Raw genomic sequence first — 19,858 nt, forward strand, 5'->3', positions numbered from 1 at the left:
TTCATATGAACACGACAGTACCTAGTTATAAACAATGCACTTCATATGAACACGACAGTACCTAATTATCACGGACCTATAGGTTATACAAGTCCGTGCTAATTATACACAATGTACTTCATATGAACACGACAGTGCCCAATTATACACAATGACAGTACCTAATGAGGTTACATCCCATTAGTAAGACATCCCATTAGTGAGACACCCATTGTAAGACAGTGGAGTAGGTGGGATTAATTAAACAAACACAGCCAGTCTACCCACTTAACAATGGTCACAGCCCATGATTAGCAGATTAATTAATAAGAGTAGGCCAGTAATTCTGTTTGAATATTCTCAGGAAATAAATGAGTTAGGAGCTTGTAGGGGCTTACTCAAAAAGTTGAGATGAATGTTTTGTTAAAACTTACTTATTACACATTTAAATTCCCCCTAGTCTGTGAACATTTCATGCACAATCATGGCAGGTTTGCAGCAGGTTCAGTTCATTACCAGTCAAAGAGGTACTCTCCAGGTCCCCTTTCAGGGATATCTTCACTACAAGAACAAAGTAAGACAAACTGGTACTCACTGGCGATGTATCCGGAGGCTGCAGCTATATTTCCCTCCTTCAGCTCAGCCGACAGCGCCATGTACAGACACCGCACACACCATCCCGAAACTCCCTAAAACCGGTGAAGAAGACAAGATGCTGGTATTTGCAACTGATGATCAGCTTAGAGTCCTACAGTCAGCTTCCATTGTCTACATGGATGGTACTTTCTCCGCCTGCCCAGATCTTTGGAATCAGCTTTACATACTACATGCACGGAAAGGAAGCATTACCTATCCCCTAGTCTACGCATTGATGCCTGATCATCGGACTACAACTTACCAACGCCTCTTTGCTCAGTTGAAGGTCCACATCCAACATCTACTGAACCAACCATTCAACCCAGAGACATTCCAGGTGGACTTTGAAGTTGCTGCCATTAGAGCCCTCTGAACAGAGTTTCAAGGTTCAGACATCAAGGGGTGTTTCTTCCACTTTACCCAGGCGATTTGGCGGAAAACACATGAGCTTGGTCTTGCTGTTGGATACAGAGATAACCCCCTTGTGGAACAGTGGATCCGACGAGCTGCTGCCTTGCCTCTGCTGCCTCTTCAACAGGTACAGGATGCATGGATTGACGCCATGAACAAGTGTCCCGATGTACCGAATGCTGACGAATTCAACGATTACATAGTCACAAACTGGGTGGATTATGAAGCCAGATTCCCTCTTTCACTGTGGAACCATCACCAGACATTCGGCCCAAGTACCAACAACAACCTGGAGGGTTTCCACAGTCGCCTCAATGCATCACTGAATCATCGTCATCCTAATCTCTACAGGTTCATCGAGATCATCAAGAAGATTGAGAAATCTGAGAAGACCAAGCTATCTCAGTTAGACCTAGGTGCAGCTCCACCAGCAAGAAAGCGTGTGTACAAGGAGATTGACAATCGACTTTCCACACTGAAGGATCAGCTATCCCAGGGTGTCAAGACACCACTCCAGTTCTTGGATGCCGTTGGCAAACTTCTGAAGATGGATTAAGGTTGTGTCAGTGTGACAACCTCGATGTGAACTGTGATGTGAACTGTGAAATTAACTTTAACTGAACTCTAAGTGGCGAATATTTTAAAACAATGGATTTAAGGGATGGATGAATTAAAATGTTGAATGAAATAAAGTAAAAGAGGGTATCAAGCATCTTGAGTCATTTCTTTTGTCTATAATTAGACAAGTCCATTTTCATGATAGGGGTTAATTACCTGATTAACATGTGCAACCAGGTATGACATTGTTGTTTTAAGGTGTCTCACAACTGGGCTGTCTTACTAATGGGAGGAGACCCCTGATTATACACAATAACAGTACCTAGTTATACACAATGCACTTCTTATGAACACGACAGTACCTAATTATACACAATAACAGTACCTAGTTATACACAATGCACTTCTTATGAACACGAAAGTACCTAATTATACACAATAACAGTACCTAGTTATACACAATGCACTTCTTATGAACACGACAGTACCTAATTATACACAATGACAGTACCTAGTTATACACAATGTACTTCATATGAACACGACAGTGCCTAATTATACACAATGACAGTACCTAATTATACACAATAACAGTACCTAGTTATACACAATGCACTTCATATGAACACGACAGTACCTAATGATACATAATGACAGTACCTAATTATACACAATGCACTTCTTGTGAACACGACAGTACCTAATGATACACAATGACAGTACCTAATTATACACAATGACAGTACCTAATTATACACAATAACAGTACTTAATTATACACAATGCACTTCATATGAACACGACATTACCTAATTATACACAATGACAGTACCTAATTATACACAATGACAGTACCTAATTATACACAATGACAGTACCTAATGATACACAATGACAGTACCTAATTATACACAATGCACTTCATATGGTCACGACATCACCTAATTATACACAATGACAGTACCTAATTATACACAATGACAGTACCTAGTTATACCCAATGCACTTCAGATGAACACGACAGTACCTAGTTATACACAATGACAGTACCTAATTATACACAATGCACTTCATATGAACACGACAGTACCTAATGATACACAATGACAGTACCTAATTATACACAATGACAGTACCTACTTATACACAATGCACTTCATATGAACATACAGTATCTAAATATACACATTGTCTTCATATGAACGTCATATATTTTGATTTTATACTAAGCGTTCAAATAAATGCAGTATTATCAACTGTGCACTACACATGGACCCCATATTACTTAATCAAACACAATGCACTAATATGAAAGCAATCTATTTAATCATTTACTTTGCACTTAATGTGAACACAATATTATTTGATTATGAACAATGCAGTTAATATGACCGCCATACTGTTTAAGTAGGTGTATTCACAATTCACGGGTATCAAAGGCGATATTGGACCGAAAGTTTCCAGTGTTTGTGCGACTGTTTTCAATCTAGTAACGGTTTGATAACGTTTGTAATTTTTTTGTCAAATCCATTCAAGTGTTCACTCACTTTTGCCCAACAGTGCACCTTATCTACAAGATATACTCCCAAGTTATACTGCAATACTAAGTTCAGCAGACAACAAGGTCGAGTGTCAGGCTGGGAGTGGAGTTATCCATAGTGTCAGTGCAGGAACACCTCGCCCTGGTACAGACAGTTGGTCCATGTTTGTACTCATAATAAAGGAGTCAAACCTATTGCTTATAAAGCTGTCAAACACACCACCCACTGACCTAGTCACCCATGTATGCTTCCCACTAGAGGGAGCGATCCAGAGCCACGGCCAGTTATAACGCATGTCCTTGAAGTGTGTATAACGTGGGGAAATGAAACCGGATTCGAAACTCACCCGACCTCAGCTGCACTTGACCTACCCCCCTACCCCCCTACCCTCCTACCCTCCTACCCGCCAGACGAAACGTGCCTCACTGTGCATAGATGTGCCCCAAGTCCACCCGACTATCTTTCAGATTTAGGACATCAGGAAGGGGAGATGTGATCAACCCACTCCAACCTTGCCACACAATGGTAGCCACAGCCTGGCCCTGACATGGTTTAGGGTGGGAAATGATCGCTAACTAGGCCGTAACATATTCCTAGGAAGAAGCCTGTATTTCTCAGAAAGGGGTGTCGAATCAATACAAACAATAACATCATGACACGCCCTTTTGTCAGACGATGAATTGAGTTCCTCCTAAGAGACACGCCCTCCAGCACCGAGCTGTGAATGGCCGATACTACTGATCAGGACCCTCCCATATTTATGGGGGCTCATCTCTCCCTTCTCCATGTGGTCAGCATCTGCCCAGGGGAACCACCGCATCCGTATAACTTCCGTCATGGAATCTCAATATGTGGCTTTTCACATTTCCCGGAAGCCTACCGGCTCCAACAATCACGTTGTCAAGGAAACAGAAAGGAGCGCATCTGGTTGCCATGGACATGGGTCTCGGATCGGGTGGGCTGTTGGGGCGATATGCATGTTTTCCGTCGGTGTCAACGTCGTTTTGCTAATGATGTATATCGGGCTGCAGAAGGAAGTGGACAGACAGAAAGGAGTTGTTGATAATATTAACACCTTCCTGACCAGTCAGGATGCAAGGGACAGTTCCAGACAGGACCAGGTAGGTGCCCGTCCTGAACTTGTTGACAAGAAAACAGTTGTTGAGGTTTACAGCAAAATATCAACTCTTATTGTTTCTAAAAAGTTTGGAAACTGCATATATAACTGCAATATGTACCTACAATGACTAGAAGTAATTAGAGGATGTTCGTTGTTCACACAACAATATTAGAAAAAAGTTGCACAATATCAATATGCACAAAATTGAATTTTTTTAGCATTATGAGCTGTTGCACATGTATATTTTGCAATGCACTGCCACGATGTCAAAGTAGAAATAAAATATATTTTCTTACTTTTGCTGCTGATAAAATAGTATATAATTTATTTGTGCAAATATTCCCCAATAGGAAGTTTGATCTCTGTTAGTGCGACACGGCCCGGGCAAGATTAATGTTGTTAGATGGTCAGTTATTCAAACAGTTGGGCCTGTTTCGTGAAGTTGAACACATTATGCGGACGAATATGACAGCGATGATGATCTTTTTAAATAGTTTCTTTGAGTAAAATGTCGAACAAACATGAGCCAGTCAAAGGAATTCAATGCAATTCCCTTTGATCGAGATCCTGGGGACGATGGAGACATGTAGATGTATCAGTGTGTTGGAGTGTCGACATTAGAGCGTGGTCTTGGTAAGACACTACATGGAGCGTTGGTTTGAAACGATGCGCCGAGGTCACGAAGTTCAATATAAGAAATATATATTGCTGTACATGATAAAAGTGACGTATATCTATGTACACACAGAATCAGCAGACCGTCCATGGGGTTATTTTGCTGCAAATACATGAGAACTTAAAGAGAGAGTGGAATAGGCTAGTGGTTCAAGCAATCACTTGTCACGCCGAAAACCTGGGTTCGATTCCTATTTCTTTGTTCCCCTGTTGTGACATTGCCAAAATGTTGTTTGAAGCGGGATAACGTTACGGTCACTCACAACACCTTGAGGACCTGAAGCTATAGCGGCATGGAGCTTTGTAACTTAAATATTTACCCTGCAAAGCATAGCCTCCCCATCTCCGATATTCCATGTCAATGTTGTATTCCCTACACCACAGGTATGAGGAGCTTGTTGGTGTGTGTACCTAACTCCTTAAATTGTCGCAAAACATCTCTGTGCAAACCTTTAGACAAATGAAATATAATTATTGAACACAATCAGTCCTGATGTAGAATGTTAACGAAATTAAGATGCATTGTACATAATTTGAATATTAGGGCAGCTAGCTTTGAAAAAAACCCGGCAAATGAAAATGCCTCGTGTTCTTTCTGCAAACACCCTTCTGAAGATGAATGCATGCACTGTTACTTTGACCAGAGATTGCAAGTCTCAGAAATGATGACATGGACAGTCTTTAGGATATGGGCCATCTCGGGAAAAGTGTATTGATTTTATTGAACTGCATATTTCACATGAGGCTAAGAAGCCAAACAAATCTATTATAATATATATTGTTAGCGCTGCAACCATGTACAATGTTAATGAATACATGATAGGCTATTGACCTACTGGCTACTTATGCAAATAAATTTGTTCTAAATTAAGGCTGTTGTTTAGGATGTGTTGAGTGTGCAATTAATGTACTCTAGACAAGTATGTTAATGCACATTAAGAGCTTATATTTTTCATTATTGCCAGCATTAAATACAAATCTCATATATACATATATGTTCTTCTAATTACTGTCCTTCATCAAGTCATGTCCTGGTGATTATACAGACGGCACGTACATGTGTATATCAATGTGGGACACGCTATCAATACCTCATTATCAGAATAGTCACGATAAAGTGCGGGTCGGGTCGGTATAACTGAGTATAACATTTCCTGAACACGTGAATGCGTATTTATCTCGTATATTGAGTTTCCTTTATATTCCAATCAAATATACACTGTTATTAATCAGGAAATACACAGTCTTATTATTATCTCTCCTGAGAGCAAGTTCCGGCCCACGTGCTTCCTGTATGCATGTTTGCAAACAGTGAGTCACGTGGTGTTCCACTGAAGTGGGTCACGAGCATGAGCGTGACAGTCGCCGTCTCGAGTTTACTGGCGGCATATCAGCTTGTGCGCGGGGGGTCTGTATCGCCGCGCTGGTTCGGGGACGCCGGTTGCCTTATCGCCCGCGTCAATCGCATTGTTCGTACCGTGGGGATTATATAACGCTTCAAAAGTTTTCAACGACGCATTTCAAAACGTACTGCACACCTGGATGTAGTCCACAACAAAATGGTCGTTATAAAAAACCCAAACAAATGTGCATGAATTGAAGCACATATAAATACTCTCCACAACATATCAGTTATATTCTGGTTGAATTAATCCCCGCCTTTCTACATCAAAGCTACCAGTCTTCATCCGACCACATCTGATCTACATACAACGACTAACATCCTTCACCATCCTATACCAGACCTACACCAGCAACTCCTGACCAAATTCAGATAACCGAACATATATTACCTGTAACCAAAGACATAATTTGGATAGTTTAATGACTCAATACAAATGTTACAGGCAATTTTGTCAAAGTTGTAGGTATACAGGGAAGAGTGGGAACGAGAATCTTTTCTCTCGTGGCCAACTGACTATGACAACCCGCTCACGTGTTTCAGTCCCTGGGTCAGCCAAGTCAAGAAGCCTACGAGAAACTACACGTGTTCAAAAGAAGTTATGGAACTCAGCGCACCGGTAAATAAATAAAACATCTGTCGCTTTTCATCTGTAAAATGTACACTCATTCACTGACGCCATGTTGACTCCACTACTACAACTACTACCACAACAACTACCACCACAACTACTACTACTACTACTACTACCACCCCCCACTACTACTACTACAACTACCATCACCACCACTACTACTACTACAACTACCACCCCCCACTACTACTACTACAACTACCATCACCACCACTACTACTACTACAACTACCACCCCCCACTACTACTACTACTACAACTACCATCACCACCACTACTACTACTACAACTACCACCATCTCACTACTACTACTACAACTACCACCACCACTACCACCACCACTACTACTACTACAACTACCACCACCATCACCACCACCACCACTACTACCACCGCCACCACTACTACTACCACCACCACCACTACCACCACTACTACTACAACTACTACTACTACAACTACTACTACTACTACTACTAGTACTAATACACTGCATCACCACTGCGTTCCTGGGATAAAAACATATTTCTATTTATTTTCACACAGGTAACCGTGAAAACAGGCGAAATAGACGCAATGCACGTAAGTGATTTATCACTTTAATGTTTGTTTGTTGTTTAACGCCGCACTCAGCAGTATTCCAGCTATATAATAGCGGTCTGTAAATAATTGAGTCTGGACCAGACAATCCAGTGATTGATATCATGAACATCGAACTACGCAATTGGGATCGATGACATGCATCAACCAAAGTCAGGTACTCGGACCACCCCATCCCGTTAGTCGCCTCTTACGACAAGCACAGTCGCCTTTTACGGCAAGCATGGGTTGCTGAGGACCTATTCTACCTCGGATCTTCTCGGGTAATCACTTTGATGAGTTAGAAGCTGATAAAGTTTCAAGTTATACTGTTTGTTCCTGCTCTATTTGATGCTCTATGTGATGCTCTATGTGATGCTCTATGTGATGCTCTATGTGATGCTCTATTTGATGATCTATTTGATGCTCTATGTGATGTTCTATGTGATGCTCTATTTGATGCTCTATGTGATGCTCCATGTGATGCTCTATGTGATGCTCTATGTGATGCTCTATGTGATGCTCTATTTGATGCTCTATGTGATGCTCTATTTGATGCTCTATGTGATGCTCTATGTGATGCTCTATGTGATGATGGTGTCTTGTCTGTCTCCCCAGGTCACACCAGACGCTGTTCCTGCAACATGGGTAAGTATGTCATCGTCTGTAGTCTGTCTGGGCGCGTGATATTACCAACATTATATAATATCATCCTTTTCCTAGACATATACGCTTATGTTGTTATTGTGTTGTTTTGATGTTGTTGTATAGCGTCGCATTCAGCAATATTAATTGAGTCTGCAAACACCTTGTTTTAGCCCCTTAATTCCGAGCGCCAGACAGGGTAACAACAAGTACCATCTTTTTACCTTCTTTTGGTATGAGGGGGCACGGGTGGCCCAGTCGTCTAAGGCGCCGCGATTCGCTGTGCAGAGTTGCGTCCCTTGGGCACGCCAGAAACCTATGATTGTGGGTTCGAATCCCGGTTCGCCCCGATTATGTTTCTAGGTTTGTCAGCACCATACCCGTGCTCGTGGGTTTCACCGAAGTGGTAAACGTCTTAGACCTGCATCACTTCGGGCTTTCCTCCCACATTAAGCTGACACGCCGCGATATAAATGGAATATTGTTAAAAGCGGCGTTAAGCCCAACTCACTCACTCACTCACTCTTTTGGTATGACGCGGCCGGGGATCGAACCCCGCACCTTCCGCTCTCCAGGCGGACCAACTGCGATATATTTAGTCTAACAGACATAGGTTGCCGTGCATATATTTTACCCGAAACACCTTGAGGGTGTAAAATAGTGGGTGGGGTGGGGTGGGGTGGGATGGGGTGGGGTATTGGATAGGGGTGGGGTGGGGTGGGTTGATGGGTGCTTGGGCTACAGACTGGATGGTAGAACAGAAATAGGTGCCTGTGTATGTAGACGGCGAAGGATGGTGAAGACATCTTCCATTTGTTTGTAAAGTAGGAACTGTAGCCTTGATGGGGCATGGAAAGTACCGTGTTTCAATAGGCTGGAACTACCCTCTAATGTGATCAATTCTCTCTTACAGCCGTCATCAGGCGTAGCCTGGAGAACAACCCCCCAGCAGTAAGTTGATGATGATGATGATAATTTTATTGATGTTTTCTTTACGGTCTTAATACCAGTGGGGGGCACGGGTGACCCAGTCGTCTTAGGCGCCGCGATTAGCTGTGCAGAGTTGCTTCCCTTGGGCATGCCAGAAACCGATGATTGTGGGCTCGAATCCCGGTTCGCCCCTATTATGTTTCTAGGTTTGTCAGCACCATACCCATGCTCGTGGGTTTCACCTAAGTGGTAAACGTCCGAGACCTGCATCACGTCGGGCATTCTCCCACATTAAGCTGACACGCCGCGATATAACTGGAATTCTGTTAAAAGCGGCGTTAAACCAAACTCATTCACTTAATACCAGTGACTCTTAATTTACATTTAGAGATCCAGTAACAGTTAACATAGGTATGCTGGTCCAGTAGCTGCTGTTGCCGGGTGTCAGCTGAGAATATCAAGTGTACTCTGGTGTTAGTTTCAGTACCCGCCAAGACCCGCCGTCCACCTCAAGGGGGTCTCGCCCGCCAGGAACGGCTCAGCCCATCACGGCCAAATACGTGGGTATTACTCCATCGATTAAAGTTGTCTAGAAGTCAGTACTCGTTACAGATACAAGCTGTTCAGATTGGTCAGACTTTATATTTAAGAAATGCGCGACGATCGGTAGTTGTTTATCGTACAATAAAACACTGTAGGGTGAATGAACCATAAGGGTCACCCCATGAGGGGTCTTATACGAACCCATTCAAGTCAGCTGGTTTGCCAGTACAGACCTCATGACGTCATAATGTATGACGCGACGTCATTTGCTTGTCACGGAACAATTGGCCGTGACGTCAGAAGACCTGTTTCACAAAATAACAAAGATTTATGGTTGTAACTTGGTTTCCCTGGTGAGATTTTGGTGTATTTGGAATAATGCGGGAAGTGCATATCTTGGCGTATAAGTGCATACAATTGTGGCTATGAAGAGTTGTCGCCCCTGTTTATTAGCTTACCCTTCTTCTTTAACATTAATATACACAAGTAAACATTTTGGAAATTTCCAGATGAATTCATACAATGGGTACGGCCAATGCCTGCCACCAACAGCTTCGAGGTTCGTCCTTCACAGAACCACAACGTCGAGGGTCTGTTCATCAAGTACAGTGGGACTTACTTCATCTACTCACAAGTCGCCTTGAACGGAAAAACTATTGAGTACGTACATTCACATTCAGTATAGAGCATCGGTCACTCCTGGTATCCCCTGTGTAGAGCATCGGTCACTCCTTGGATCCCCTGTGTAGAGCATCGGTCACTCCTGGTATCCCCTGTGTAGAGCATCTGTCACTCCTGATATCCCCTGTGTAAAGCATCGGTCACTCCTGATATCCCCTGTGTAGAGTATCTGTCACTCCTGATATCCCCTGTGTAGAGCATCGGTCACTCCTTGGATCCCCTGTGTAGAGTATCTGTCACTCCTGATATCCCCTGTGTAGAGCATCGGTCACTCCTTGGATCCCCTGTGTAGAGTATCTGTCACTCCTGATATCCCCTGTGTAGAGCATCGGTCACTCCTGGTATCCCCTGTGTAGAGCATCATTCACTCCTGACATCCCCTGTGTTGAGCATCGGTCACTCCTGATATCCCCTGTGTAGAGCATCTGTCACTCCTGATATCCCCTGTGTAGAGCATCGGTCACTCCTGATATCCCCTGTGTAGAGCATCTGTCACTCCTGATATCCCCTGTGTAGAGCATCTGTCACTCCTGATATCCCCTGTGTAGAGCATCGGTCACTCCTGATATCCCCTGTGTAGAGCATCAGTCACTCCTGATATCCCCTGTGTAGAGCATCTGTCACTCCTGATATCCCCCGTGTAGAGCATCGGTCACTCCTGGTATCCCCTGTGTAGAGCATCATTCACTCCGTGGATCCCCTGTGTAGAGCATCGGTCACTCCTGATATCCCCTGTGTAGAGCATCGGTCACTCCTGATATCCCCTGTGTAGAGCATCGTTCACTCCTGGTATCCCCTGTGTAGAGTATCTGTCACTCCTGATATCCCCTGTGTAGAGCATCGGTCACTCCTTGGATCCCCTGTGTAGAGTATCTGTCACTCCTGATATCCCCTGTGTAGAGCATCGGTCACTCCTGGTATCCCCTGTGTAGAGCATCATTCACTCCTGACATCCCCTGTGTTGAGCATCGGTCACTCCTGATATCCCCTGTGTAGAGCATCTGTCACTCCTGATATCCCCTGTGTAGAGCATCGGTCACTCCTGATATCCCCTGTGTAGAGCATCTGTCACTCCTGATATCCCCTGTGTAGAGCATCTGTCACTCCTGATATCCCCTGTGTAGAGCATCGGTCACTCCTGATATCCCCTGTGTAGAGCATCAGTCACTCCTGATATCCCCTGTGTAGAGCATCTGTCACTCCTGATATCCCCCGTGTAGAGCATCGGTCACTCCTGGTATCCCCTGTGTAGAGCATCATTCACTCCGTGGATCCCCTGTGTAGAGCATCGGTCACTCCTGATATCCCCTGTGTAGAGCATCGGTCACTCCTGATATCCCCTGTGTAGAGCATCGTTCACTCCTGGTATCCCCTGTGTAGAGTATCTGTCACTCCTGATATCCCCTGTGTAGAGCATCGGTCACTCCTTAGATCCCCTGTGTAGAGCATCTGTCACTCCTGGGATCCCCTGTGTAGAGTATCTGTCACTCCTGGGATCCCCTGTGTAGAACATCATTCACTCTTTGGATCCCCTGTGTAGAGCATCTGTCACTCCTGGGATCCCCTGTGTAGAGCATCGGTCACTCCTGATATCCCCTGTGTAGATCATCTGTCACTCCTGATATCCCCTGTGTAGAGTATCTGTCACTCCTGGGATCCCCTGTGTAGAGCATCGGTCACTCCTGATATTCCCTGTGTAGAGCATCTGTCACTCCTGGGATCCCCTGTGTAGAGCATCTGTCACTCCTGGGATCCCCTGTGTAGAGCATCATTCACTCCTGATATCCCCTGTGTAGACCATCGGTCAATCATGGGATCCCCTGTGTAGATAATCTGTCACTCCTGATATCCCCTGTGTAGAGCATCTGTCACTCCTGATATCCCCTGTGTAGAGCATCTGTCACTCCTGATATCCCCTGTGTAGAGCATCGGTCACTCCTGAGATCCCCTGTGTAGAGCATCTGTCACTCCTTGGGATCCCCTGTGTAGAGCATCTGTCACTCCTGATATCCCCTGTGTAGAGCATTGGTCACTCCTGGGATCCCCTGTGTAGAGCATCGGTCACTCCTTGGGATCCCCTGTGTAGAGCATCGGTCACTCCTGGGATCCCCTGTGTAGAGCATCGGTCACTCCTGATATCCCCTGTGTAGAGCATCTGTCACTCCTGATATCCCCTGTGTAGAGCATCGGTCACTCCTGGGATCCCCTGTGTAGAGCATCGGTCACTCCTTGGGATCCCCTGTGTAGAGCATCGGTCACTCCTGGGATCCCCTGTGTAGAGCATCGGTCACTCCTGATATCCCCTGTGTAGAGCATCTGTCACTCCTGGGATCCCCTGTGTAGAGCATCTGTCACTCCTGGGATCCCCTGTGTAGAGTATCTGTCACTCCTGGGATCCCCCGTGTAGAGTATCTGTCACTCCTGATATTCTCTGTGTAGAGCATCGGTCACTCCTAGGATTCCCCTGTGTAAAGTATCTGTCACTCCTAGGATTCCCTGTGTAGAGCATCTGTCACTCCTTGGGATCCCCTGTGTAGAGTATCTGTCACTCCTGGGATCCCCCGTGTAGATAATCTGCCACTCCTGGGATCCCCCGTGTAGAGTATCTGTCACTCCTGGGATCCCCTGTGTAGAGTATCTGTCACTCCTGGGATCCCCTGTGTAGAGTATCTGTCACTCCTGGGATCCCCCGTGTAGATAATCTGCCACTCCTGGGATCCCCTGTGTAGAGTATCTGTCACTCCTGGGATCCCCTGTGTAGAGTATCTGTCACTCCTGGGATCCCCTGTGTAGAGTATCTGTCACTCCTGGGATCCCCCGTGTAGAGTATCTGTCACTCCTAGGATTCCCCGTGTAGATCATATGTCACACTGGGGATCCCCTATGTAGATCATATGTCACGCTTGGGATTCCCCGTGTAGATCATATGTCACACTGGGGATCCCCTATGTAGATCATATGTCACTCTTGGGATTCCCTGTGTAGATCATCTGTCACATTGGGGACTCCCTGTGTAGATCATCTGTCACATTGGGGATTCCCTGTGTAGATCATTTGTCACGTTGGGGATTCCCTGTGTAGACAATATGTCACTTGGGATTCCCTGTGTAGATCATCTGTGTCAGTGCGAATCCCCCGTGTAGATCATATGTCACTGGGGATTCCCTGTGTAGAAATTCTGTCACTGGGGATTCCCTGTGTAGACAATCTGTCACTTGGGATTCCCTGTGTAGACAAGCAGTCACTGGGGATTCCCTGTGCAGACAATCTGTCACTGGGGATTCCCTGTGTAGACAAGCAGTCACTGGGGATTCCCTGTGTAGACAATCTGTCACTGGGGATTCCCTGTGTAGACAATCAGTCACTGGGGATTCCCTGTGTAGACAATCTGTCCCTGGGGATTCCCTGTGTAGACAATCTGTCACTGGGGATTTCCTGTGTAGACAATCTGTCCCTGGGAATTCCCTGTGTAGACAAGCAGTCACTGGGGATTCCCTGTGTAGACAATCTGTCACAGGGGATTCCCTGTGTAGAGTATATACACGAGTTACAATCAGAGAAGTTCAGTTGCCCTCACAATCGCCAACAGAGACCTGGTGACATGTTTAAATCCGGATCCCGCATTGGGATCATTATCTAAACATAAATACTGTCTATAATTCCGCTGTGACTTTGTATTCTGAACAAATGAAAATGATAATAATTTACTGTTAGGAACACGGCGTTACCAGAATGCGGACATGAGATAATCAGGGAACGGCCAACTGAAGACACTCCATTCCTGTTGCTGGTGAGAAGTGTCGCCACACAGGACCGAGAGTAAGTACCGCTTGACACGTCATCAGCCACGTCACGTGACTACCCGACCACCGTGCACCACCGTGGGATACTTGCTTTCTATTCCAAATTAAATTACTGGCGTTTACATTAACTAATTCGGATAATGTTCGAGGAATGGCCTGGCTAAATACTTAGCAGTGAGGGTTTCCATTTAATCAAATACAAAGGGGAAAGGAGCTGCAGAGCCTAACTAATCTTGTGAGGTTATTCAACGCGTTTGATTGGCCCTGGGTTCTCACACCATTCACAAGAGATCTGTCCGACTCGTGTGTATGATGTGTGACATTAATCTGAATGATAGGCGACACAAACAGCACGTCTGTCGAAGTGCACTAGAAACACTTCTTCCATTCAGAACAATGCATGTTTTAAACAAACTTTTCCTCAGTCAAAAAGTCATAGTTGAGTCTGAACAACATATTCTAGTACACTAAAGCAAACATGATATTGTTTTAAGTGTAACAATTCGATAGTATCGTAAAAACTGCAAGATGTACACTTTTATCTTATAAAACATTTTAGCTTCAGTTCGATTGTCGTTGTTGTTGTTGTTGTCTTTTAGCACCATATAACTTGCAAAGTCTATAAATGAGTGCTGCCCGACATAAAATATTTAGACAATTATTATTAAAATGACAAGATCGTGGAAAGACGTATACGTTCATACCCCTGAAACACACGTGTGGTGTCACCATGGGCAATTGACTTGGTTCAAATGGGTTCACGGGTCCCATTGGTTGTTTACATCCCCTTTTACCCCCCCCACCCCCCACCCCCCCCCCCCCCACCCCACCCCACCCCACCCACACCCACACACCCCAGTGAGTTGAGAATGACAGCTGGGATGCAAACAGATCCACCACTGGTCGGGGAACAAATAAATCCGCATTTGAGCAGATACCAGTACCTGGATAGCTGCGGCATATACAACAACAACAATAATAATAATAATAATATTTTTCGATACGATACAAATTTGAAAATCCCATGAGCAGTTTGCCTTCTTGTATTCACTCTCAGGGGCAGCTTCTACCCCCGGAGCAACGTGGAGGGGGGTCGTGTCTACCCCTTGGACACCCAGCTGCAGGCGGGGCTATTCGAGCTGAGGCGAGGCGACGTACTCAAGGTTCGAGTCTCCCACTACTGTAAGCGGTATTCACGTGTCCGGATGAACGAAGAGTTCACTTACTTCGGTGCCTTCATGGTCAACGATTCGCCAATGTGAGGAGGAGGAGGATGTCACGTGACCAGTTACTCCACGAGACAATCACTGCACTGTGGGGAGCTTGCACGGGTCGCATTGGGCGAACGTCATTGAATGACCTTTGTGACAGGTTTGAACACTGAAACCAAATTTCTCGGCGCCTTTGCCTCGAACTTACTCCTAGATTTTGAAGTCGTGCATGAACACATAACTCTGCTGGCTGGGTTATATCTAGCCTTTGAAGTCGTGCATTTACAGAAACGATGTGTTGACCAAGATTTGTGTGCATTAAGTCGTGTATAATAGATAACACTGTGTTCTCTGTGTTATTTCCTGCATCTAAAGTCGTGTATAATAGATAACACTGTGTTCTCTGTGTTATTTCCTGCATCTAAAGTCGTGTATAATAGATAACACTGTGTTCTCTGTGTTATTTCCTGCATCTAAAGTCGTGTATAATAGATAACACTGTGTTCTCTGTGTTATTTCCTGCATCTAAAGTCGTGTATCAACGTGAAGAAATGTGTCAAATTACTTTCTGTCTTGTGAAAAGACATTTTTAATTGTGTTATTCGCGAGGACAATTGTATAAAATTAAATTAAAAAAATTACCAAACCATTATTCAATTGGCAAAATCCATTCCCTCGAATTTTATAGTGGTCTCCCACTTTATGGGGAATCCACCTCTATTGTAGCATCACCCCGTGGGAATCCACCTCTATTGTAGCATCACCACGTTGGATCCACCTCTATTGTAGCATCATTTTGGAGGGAATTCCCCTCTATTGTATTATCACACCCATGAAAAATCCATTCTCCCGAATTATATAGTGGTCTGCCTCTGTCTTCTGATCTGACTGGTTCTGTATTCGCCACGACGAATGTGTCATTCCCCTCTATTGCAGCATCACCCCTTGTGGATTCCTCTCTATTGCAGCATCACCCCTTGTGGATTCCTCCCTATTGCAGCATCACCCCTTGTGGATTCCTCTCTATTGCAGCATCACCCCTTGTGGATTCCTCTCTATTGCAGCATCACCCCTTGTGGATTCCTCCCTATTGTACCATCACCCCTTGTGAATTCCCCTCTATTGCAGCATCACCCCTTGTAGATTCCCCTCTATTGCAGCATCACCCCTTGTGAATTCCCCTCTATTGTACCATCACCTCGTGGGAGTACCCTCTATTGTACCATCACCCCGTGGGAATTGCCCTCTATTGTACCATCATCTCGTGGGAATTCCCCTCTATTGTACCATCACCTCTTGGGGATTCCTCTCTATTGTTGCATCACCTCGTGGGAGTACCCTCTATTGTACCATCACCTCTTGGGAGTACCCTCTATTGTACCATCATCTCGTGTGAATTCCCCTCTATTGTACCATCACCTCGTGGCAATTGCCCTCTATTGTGCCTCCACCTCGTGGGAATTCCCTTCTATTGTACCATCACCTCGTGAGAATTGCCCTCTATTGTACCATCCCCTCGTGGGAATTACCCTCTATTGTACAATCATATCGTGGGAATTCCCCACTTTTGTATCATCACCCCTTGGCAATTCCCCTATATTGTACCATCACCCCGTGGGAATACCCCTCTATTGTTCCAGCACCTCGTGGGAATTCCCCTCTATTGCACCATCACTTTGTAGGGAGTTCCCCTCTATGTACCACAACCCTTTGGGGATTCCCTTCTATTGCACCATCACTTTGTAGGGAATTCCTCTCTATTGCAGCATCACCCCTTGTGGATTCCTCTCTATTGTAGCATCACCCCTTGGGAATTCCCCTCTATTGTACCATCACCCCTTGGGAATTCCCCTCTATTGTAGCATCACCCCTTGGGAATTCCCCTCTATTGTACCATCACCTCGTGGGAGTACCCTCTATTGTAGCATCACCCCTTGGGAATTCCCCTCTATTGTACCATCACCTCGTGGGAATTCCCCTCTATTGCACCATCACCCCTTGGGGATTCCCCGCTATTGCACCATCACCCCTTGGGGATTCCCCGCTATTGTTCCATCACCCCTTGGGGATTCCCCGCTATTGTTCCATCACCCCTTGGGGATTTCCCGCTATTGTTCCATCACCCCTTGGGGATTCCCCGCTATTGTTCCATCACCCCTTGGGGATTCCCCGCTATTGCACCATCACCCCTTGGGGATTCCCCGCTATTGTTCCATCACCCCTTGGGGATTCCCCGCTATTGTTCCATCACCCCTTGGGGATTCCCCGCTATTGTTCCATCACCCCTTGGGGATTCCCCGCTATTGTTCCATCACCCCTTGGGGATTCCCCGCTATTGTTCCATCACCCCTTGGGGATTTCCCTCTACTGTACTATCACTTTGTAGGGAGTTCCCCTCTATGTACCACAACCCCTTGGGGATTGTAAATATGAAATGAATTGTACTTCAATTACTTGATCATGACTTAAGCTGAGAGAAGCTCTTGTTTTCCTCCCGTCCTGTCCAAATATTAACTTGCTGTGGAGTTATACATTCCGTTTATTTTCTGTCAGGGGGAAATATATTGTCCCACGATTGTCGTGTTTATATGTATGTTGTTATGGGCCTAATGAACTTGCCAAGTCGGTTGTTTATTCACTTGTTTTGAAGGTTTAATATTACACTGTACATCAATGTAAGCCATTAGTACATCCCTGGGTGTGCAAGAAATCTAGGTTTGTCAACACCCGTCCTAGAGGGTTTCCCGAAGTGTTAAACACCTAACACATCACTGCTACTTTCCCCCCACCAAGCTGACGCGCCGTGATATAACTGAAATATTGTTCCAAGAGGCGCTAGACCCAACTCACTCACTCACACAACACTTGATACAATCTGAACATGAACTTTATGTTTGCCATAGTGCAATGTGTGTACGGAGAGGGACGTGCGACACTTTTCCCGATCCATTTGTACTCTTGAGACAATAAAATATGATTAAACAAAACTGGTAAAGTTTACATTTTGGGCCGTGACTGTGACAAAAGGGACACGCTACTATTTTAACAATAAGGTTTGAAAACCTGTGCTCTGGCGTCTGTTACATAGAAACCAGAATATATGCTATTACCTGGTAGATCTTTGTCAGTACTCAAAGGACAACAATCATGACCTGTTGCGGTCGGGGGTGGGGGTGGGGGTGGGGGTGGGGGTGGGGGTGTTGGTGGGGGTTGGGCCTGAGATTTTTTCGAACATAATAAATTGTCCCAGAAAACACTGCTTGCAACTGTTTCAAAAAACCTCACTTGCCTACCACAAAATAAATGTTGCAAGGTGTTTTTTCTTCAATTGATAATATAAAGGCTCATAGTTTTAACGCAAGAAATTATCTTGTTTAGCAGCTTTAACTGAAATAACATCTAATCTCCGGACAAAATACAATATCATTAATTTACAGTTGATTGTAGATATAAACAGTCCGGCAAAAGACATGAAGATAAGATTTGACAAAAAATGTCTTATATTATCAAAATGCTACAAGGATGAAAACAATCGACGAAACACTGCAAACTTAATGTCCACACACAATGATGATTTCAACACAATGATGTTTTCCGTATATCGAATGCATCACCATCGAATAACCATTCCTTGTTGGTTCCATTTTCAGCCATCATCAAACCTGGGTGTATACTTTCATTTGGCCGGCAATTTACACATGCACTATACCCGTGAAGAACCGGGGTAGAATACGTCTTCAGCAACCCATACTTGTCTCACCCCGTGAAGATCCGGGGTAGAATAGGTCTTCAGCAACCCCTGCTTGTCTCACCCCGTGAAGATCCGGGGTAGAATAGGTCTTCAGCAACCCATGCTTGTCTCCCCCAGTGAAGATCCGGGGTAGAATAGGTCTTCAGCAACCCATGCTTGTCTCCCCCCGTGAAGATCCAGGGTAGAATAGGTCTTCAGCAACCAATGCTTGTCTCCCCCAGTGAAGATCCGGGGTAGAATAGGTCTTCAGCAACCCATGCTTGTCTCCCCCCGTGAAGATCCGGGGTAGAATAGGTCTAGAGCAACGCATGCTTGTCTCACCCCGTGAAGGGGGCACGGGTGGCCCAGTCGTCTAAGGCGCCGCGATTCGCTGTGCAGAGTTGCGTCCCCTGGACACGCGAGAAACCTATGATTGTGTGTTCGAATCCCGGTTCACCCCGATTATGTTTCTAGGTTTGTCAGCACCATACCCGTGCTCGTGGGTTTCACCGAAGTGGTAAACGTCTGAGACCTGCATCACTTCGGGCTTTCCTCCCACATTAAGCTGACACGCCGCGATATAACTGGAATAATGTTAAAAGCGGCGTTAAACCCAACTCACTCACTCACTCACTCACCCCGTGAAGATCCGTGGTAGAATAGGTCTTCAGCAACCAATGCTTGTCTCACCCCGTGAAGATCCGGGATAGAATAGGTCTTCAGCAACCCATGCTTGTCTCTCCCAGTGAAGATCCGGGGTAAAATAGGTCTTCAGCAAC

At 45.1% G+C, this 19,858-nt stretch overlaps 1 protein-coding gene across 1 annotated transcript; it reads left to right on the forward strand.

The window, feature by feature from the left end:
* Positions 1-3,910: 3,910 nt before the first annotated feature.
* Positions 3,911-16,938, forward strand: LOC139477910 (uncharacterized). Its single transcript, XM_071260351.1, has 9 exons — positions 3,911-4,246; positions 6,866-6,941; positions 7,504-7,539; positions 8,155-8,184; positions 9,095-9,132; positions 9,590-9,671; positions 10,164-10,314; positions 14,050-14,154; positions 15,196-16,938. Exons 1-9 carry the CDS (start codon positions 3,911-3,913, stop codon positions 15,398-15,400), a joined length of 1,059 nt encoding a protein of 352 aa, XP_071116452.1. The 3' UTR covers positions 15,401-16,938.
* Positions 16,939-19,858: the final 2,920 nt, after the last annotated feature.

The sequence above is a fragment of the Haliotis cracherodii genome, unplaced genomic scaffold (genome assembly GCF_022045235.1).
Source record: "Haliotis cracherodii isolate W230 unplaced genomic scaffold, xgHalCrac1.p SCAF_37, whole genome shotgun sequence".
NCBI lineage: Eukaryota > Metazoa > Mollusca > Gastropoda > Lepetellida > Haliotidae > Haliotis > Haliotis cracherodii.